General features: G+C 43.9%; 1 protein-coding gene across 1 annotated transcript; it reads right to left on the reverse strand.

Moving 5' to 3' along the window:
- Positions 1-30: 30 nt before the first annotated feature.
- snu13b (SNU13 homolog, small nuclear ribonucleoprotein b (U4/U6.U5)) lies at positions 31-4430 on the reverse strand. Its single transcript, XM_072559761.1, has 3 exons — positions 4265-4430; positions 993-1113; positions 31-459 (listed from the first exon to the last, which is right to left on the reverse strand). The coding sequence occupies exons 1-3, from the start codon at positions 4265-4267 to the stop codon at positions 197-199; spliced, it is 387 nt and encodes a 128-aa protein (XP_072415862.1). The 5' UTR covers positions 4268-4430; the 3' UTR covers positions 31-196.
- Between the last annotated feature and the right edge of the window lie 2307 nt (positions 4431-6737).

A 6737-nucleotide genomic window follows, 5' to 3' on the forward strand; every position in this document is an offset into this window, starting at 1 on the left:
AATTTTCAGAGGTATACACATTAGACAGTGTTCAGACAAAGCACTTTTATTTAAGAAATTAGATTATAAATGCACCCTTTGAACAATCCTGTCACAATGTTCAAAAGCATCTTTGAAAAAAGTGGAATGTACATGACTGATGGTTTGAGGCCATTCCTGTTCAGCCATTGAATATTCCACTGACTGTCACATCAATTCAAACCAGTAGACGTTCAACTGCCTGTTGAACAGACTGAATCTGTGGTTTCAGCTGAGAGCCTTCCTTTATGGTGACAGAGGATGCAATGACAGGCCGACACACACCACACGCACGGCCCAGAGCCTGTTTAGATCTTACAAAAACGTAAGGCACATTTTTGTCTTCGCAGAGAAGAGGTAAGTGAAGGATAATCTCCAACGGTTCAGCATCAGCAGCCATCACTATGAATTCAGCAATTCCTCTGTTCAAGGTCTTGGTGGCTGCAAAGACATATTTCTATTAATTCTCTCTGGCTTAGAGAGAGAGGTGAGGAGAAAGGCAAAGGAAGCACTCCACCCCTCCCTCTTCACAGAACAGTTGAGTAAAGAAACTGATTCCACCTCCTCCAAATTAAACCTACCAAATAAATAATTCCTGGAGGCCTGGCATACCAACCAGAACGCCACAAACAAGCTCATAGATCTAGATGCCATCTATCAACCCCTCAGAAAGTGAACAGGAAATGACATCACCACAAACCCCATCCAGGAGAAAGATATAAATAGAAAGCAGGAGACAACAGCTTCGCTTCACTTGGAGGTCGCCACTGATGATGTTACCTAGCCAGGTAATGAAATGTCTGGATATCAAACCTACAGCTCAGCAAGCAGACCTACACCCCATTAAATTTAATGATAGACCCACTGCCAGTACTTTCGATTCCCTTGTGAACGTCTACATAAAGAGCTGATGGAATATCAATTATAAGTAAACTGTTTTAATGTGCACACTGTACTTAGAAACTTTAAAGTACCTTCATTAGCTCCTTTTCGAAGCTGTTTATAGTTCCCAGCTTGCTGCACAAGATCTAGAATTGTCTTTGTTAGCTGGGCATCCGCAAGAGGATATGCTTTAGGGTTAACGTCTTGCTCCGTCTACATTGACAAAAAGTTGCATTTGTTAGAGCTAAATATATACTATACAGACTGTATTGTTCATGATATATAAAAAAAAATGAAAATGTATTTATTATCCCTCCATTCATGGATGACAAAATGCTGAAGATATTAAATCATAGAGGGTGCAGAAAAGATTTAAAAGGATGTTACCAGGACTTTGGGGGGGGGGGGGGGGGGGGGGGGGAAAGAGGTGAAGAAAGAGAGGAGAGAAGAGTCAGTTATAAGAAGAGGCTGGATGACCTTAAAAGAGAAGTTGGACCAAAGAGTTTGTTTCCATGCTGTACATCTCTATGACCCTATAGATAGAGGTGAATAGCAAAAAGGTCTTTTCCCTAGGGTAGGGGGGTTTGAAATTAGCAGGCATTTTTTTTTAAAAAAGGTGAGAAGGGAAAGATTTAGAAAGGACCCAAAGGGGCAATATGTGCCCCCACAAGGTGGTTCTTGTGCAAAATTAACTGCCAGATGAAGGTACAGTTAACACTTGAGACATTTGGATGTGAATAGGAAAGGCTGAGACAGACATGGGCCAAATGCAACCAGACTAATTTAGGATATCTCATTGGCATGGACACGTTGGACTGAAGGGTCTGTTTCCATATTGTATAACTGACAAAAATTGACTGAGGAAGGTGGTCTTGGGTTACAGGAGGATATGGATTGTTCAGATGGACTGATGGAACTTAATTATGAAAAAAAAAGAGGATGATGCACTTTGGAAGTAGTAGCAAGACAAAGGAGTACTCACTGAATGGCAGGAAGCTGACAGGAACAGATCCCTGATGGGGACAGTTAAGGAGGCATTCAGGACACTTACCTTTCAGTCATGGAGTTGTACAAAACTTTTAATTAGGCCACAGTTGGAGGACTGTGTGTAGTTCTGGCCACCACATTATAGGAAGGATATGACTGCATTGGAAGTAGTGCAAAGGAGATTCACCAGGATTTGCCTGGGAAGGAACATTTCAACTAAGAGGCAGGATAGATTAGATTAGATTCCCTACAGTGTGGAAACAGGCCCTTCAGCCCAACCAGTCCACACTGACCCTCTGAAGAGTAACCTACCCAGGCCCATTTCCTTTGACTAATGCATCTAACACTACGGGCAATTTAGCATGGCCAATTCACCTGACCTGTACATCTTTGGTCTGTGGGAGGAAACCAGAGCACCTGGAGAGAACCCACGCAGACACAGGGAGAATGTGCAAACTCCACACAGACGGTTGCCCAAGGCTGGAATCGAACCTGGGACCCTGAAGCTGTCAGGCAGCAGTGCTAACCACTGAGTCGGGGTTGTTTTCTTGGGAGCAGACAGGACTGGGGAGGGACCTGACTAAAGTGCATAAAAGATTGTGGGGCATGCACAAAAATAGAAGCAGTTATTTCAATTAGTTGAAGGGTCAATAACAAAGGGACATTGGGCAATTCCATTGCAGTGGTGGCATGCCTAATCTGGGCCAGGAAGCTGAGATTAAAGTTCAACCTGCTCCAGGTGTGTAATAACAGTTGTGAACAGACTGAATGGAAAATTTCTATCAAGGGGAGTATAATTTTAAGGTGAAAAGCAGATGGTTTAGAAGGGATTTTAGGAGGGTGGAAGCTGGAAACATCTCAACCTTCACTAAAGTACTTGGATGAGTACTTGAAACATCAAAACATCAAGGCCATCAGCCAAGTGTTAGAAGTGAGTGTGTTAGATTTCAAGTAGCTTAGTGCAGTCTCGAAGGGCCTCTTTTATACTGTATGATTCTATGATAAAGTATATTAAGAAATTAAAAAGGGACGTGGAATTGTATTGCTCCAGAATAATCGATCCAGAGAGTAGCAGGGTCTTTAATTATTTGAAAGGAGGCATCAAAAGAATGGTTACACAGGTTGCTATATTCACCCCAGTTCCATACAAGAGCAACTTTGCCAGTCCCACTCCTTGGCCTTTACCCACAGCTCTACCATTTTCTACCTTCTGGCAAGATTTGAGAGAAAATATTACTCCATTGGAGGCAGTTCACAGAAGATTCACTAGGGTGATCCCCAGTATGGAGAGATTGCCTTATCAGCAAAGGTTGAACAGGTTGGTCACTATTCACTGGAGTTAAAAGAATGAGAAGTGATTTCAGTGAAACGTAGGATTTTCGAGGGCTTGACAAGGTAGCTGCTGAGAGGATGTTTCCCCTCATGGGAGTGTCAGGGACCAGAGGGCATAGCCTCAGAGTTAAAAGGGCACCAATTTAAGACTGAAATGAGGAGGAATTTCAGTAAAAATTCTCTCTCTTCGGAACTCCTTGCCACAGAGCGCTGTGGGAGCAGAGTCCTTGTGCATATTTAAGGCTGAGATCGATAGATTCTTGATCACACGAAATCCACTTATTTCTTTGGGTTATTATTCAGGTCCCTTTTGAAAGGCACGACTGAATCTGCCTCCAGGCAGTGCGCCGCTAAACACGCGCTACTTTTTAAAACCAATGTCAAAAAAAAAATCACATCAGGTCAGGTTGAGAGATTTTTTTAAAACTTTGTCCACGCCAGTCCAACACTGGCACTTCTAAATAATGTCCTGTGACAGCAATGTTAAAAAACGTATTTGGGGATAACCCTGGAGACAATGTGATCGCAGCGGCCTTAAGCGAAAAGCTGGAAAGAGAGATTGGGTTGGTTCTCTCTTGGCCAGCACTGACAGGATGGGAGGGCTGCTCGTTGGATGCTGCCTGAACTGCTGTGCTCTTCCAGCACCACTAACCCAGAATCTGGTTTCCAGCATCTGCAGTTATTGCTTTTACCGCGTTGGTCTCCACGAGTGTCGCACATGTAATTCCCCACCAGGCTGTCAACAGGGCCCGAAGATGTCAGCCACCTCCTCCTCCCGCCCACCACCCCCCCGGGTTTAAAAAAAATAAGGAGCAGGAGGGGAGGTCACAAGGTCTACAGAAGCCGCAAAGCCGTTAATCCAGGCTCACTGAGCTCCGGGGGTCAGGGCATAAACCGGCCGCGGTAGGCTCTGCATCCTGTGGCCGCTCCGGAGGAAACGTGACCCGGGGCCTGCGGCTTCCCCACGCGGGACGAATGAACTGACTACCGGCCGGCCGGCCTCCCTCCTTCCTTCCTTCCTTCCTTCAATCTATTATTCACTTACCATCTCCCTCTTCAGGTGATCCGAGTTCGTAAATGACTTCTCACTGTCCCCTCAGCTGTCGCTTCACGGAGGACAACCCCGAACACCGAGCACCACGCTCACGACTCTCACTATAACCGGCTACACCGCTATCACCAACGGGACAACTGTGGCAAGAGCAAACCTACCTGTTATCACTGGCTTTGGAGGCTCACAGCGCCACCTCCGCTGGGATGTATCAATTACAAATGAAAGCCATGATTAAGACGTGCCGTTGTTGGACTGGGCTGTACAAAGTTAAAAATCACACACCACCACCAGGGTATAGTCCAGCAGGTTTAATTGAAAGCACTAGCTTTCTGAGCGCTGCTCCTTCATCAGGTGGTTGTGGAGTACACAACTGTAAGACACAGAATTTATAGCAAACGTTTACAGATGAACAAATGAAAGCTTTAGCTATCGAGAGCTCACTTCATTGAGAATGGACACAAAGTATCAGCAACAAAATATCTAATTTATCTTTAAGGAATTTATTGGTAGAAGAATTAAGAACCGATTAATGGAGAAGATTAGCCAGGATTCTAACCAACAGTATCTGTCTCTGGAAAAACAGGGTTCAATCCGTGGGCAGTGTTGTCCTTGGAAGTTCTGCCACTGTGTTGGATTTGGATTCTTGTATGATTTTCTTTCATTCAAGTTTGTGGTGTGACATTATTGATGATTCAATATGTTCTTTCATCTCTAACATTGGTTACATTTTTGAAGACTTTGAGTCTATAGTTTGACTTCTCAGCAGAAGTAGCTGGGTGGCATGGTGGCACAGTGGTTAGCATTGCTGCCTCACAGCACCAGAGACCTGGGTTCAATTCTCACCTCAGGGTGTACATTCTCCCTGTGTTGTTGTGGGTTTCCTCCCACAGTCCAAAAATGTGCAGGTTAGGTGAATTGGCTATACTAAATTGCCTTCTGGATTAGTGGTGCTGGAAGAGCACAGCAGTTCAGGCAGCATCCAAGTAGCTTCGAAATCGATGATTCCTGATGAAGGGCTTTTGCCCAAAACGTTGATTTCGAAGCTGCTTAGATGCTGCCTGAACTGCTATGCTCTTCCAGCAATACTAATCCAGAATCTGATTTCCAGCATCTGCAGTCATTGTTTTTACCTCGTTGTTTTTACCTATACTAAATTGCCCTAGTGTTAGGGGAATGGGTCTGGGTGGGTTGTTCTTTGGAGGGTCGATGTGGACTTGTTGGGCCAAAGGGCCTGTTTCTGCACTGTAAGTAATCTAATCTAGCTTCCTTTTTACAATTGAGTTAGCTGTCTGTTTAAAATCAACTTTTTCCTGCAATTAACCCCTTTACTTCAGAACATTCCTTCTGCAGGCAGAATTAATTTCCCATTTGTCACAAAACAGTGTTATCTCCTCTTTCCTAGGAAACAGCCTGTTTATGTTGTTTATTCCCAGAAATGCTTAATTGCACATTGCTTTTAATTTCTTTATAACAGTTTCTCCTTATCCATTTCAGCTCAAGAAACAATTTATTCCAGAAATAGTTATTGCTGCTTCATTCAATTCAGTTATTAACATGTTGAAGTTTTGACATGTTAGCAGCTCTAGCAGCATCTGTGGAGAGAAACAGACTGAATTTGAATCCAATGTGAATCGCCTTAAGAACTGAAGAGAGATGGAAGTGTGTTGGGATTTATGCTGTTGTTAGAGACTGAAGTCTCTTATCCATCTAGCTGATGACCTCCAGGAACTTCATAGCACCAGTACCCACCCTCCACATTCCACCTCTGTATCTGTGGCTGGGCTTCCACCTGGACTGCACAGCACATAACTGGTAGCATTTTCATGGTTCTGTATGGTCATTGAACTTGAAATGTTAAATCCGCTTTCTCTCCACAGATGCTGCCAGAGTTGCTAAGTTTCTCTCGGAATGGGATGGACGCTCAGTGGTTAGCATGGATACCTCACAGTGCCAGGGACCTGGGTTCAATTCCACCCACGTGACTGTCTATGTGGAACCTACACAATGGTGGATTGGCCATGCTAAATTGTCCATAGTCTCCAGGAATGTGCAGATTGGTAGAGTGGCTGTGGGAAATGCAGGGTTACTGGGATAGAGTGGGCGGATTTGGATGAAATGTTCTTTGAAGGATTGGTGCAGACTTGAAGGGCTGAACACACTGTTGGGATTCTATAAATTTCTGTTTTTAATCTCAGATCTCCATCATCAGCAGTATTTTACTTTTAGACAAGGTTAAACTATTTGTTTTTAGGTTTGGTAACTTTGCAGTTTTAGTAATCTATTGTACACTTGTCAAATTGCTATATTGACTGAAACTATGAGGTAAAAACAATGACTGCAGATGCTAGGAACCAGATTCTGGATTAGTGGTGCTGGAAGAGCACAGCAGTTCAGGCAGCATCCAAGTAGCTTCGAAATCAACGTTTCGGGCAAAAGTCCATGTTGTCTCGTTTAATTAAAAGTA

The sequence above is a fragment of the Chiloscyllium punctatum genome, chromosome 40, assembly GCF_047496795.1.
Source record: "Chiloscyllium punctatum isolate Juve2018m chromosome 40, sChiPun1.3, whole genome shotgun sequence".
Lineage (NCBI taxonomy): Eukaryota > Metazoa > Chordata > Chondrichthyes > Orectolobiformes > Hemiscylliidae > Chiloscyllium > Chiloscyllium punctatum.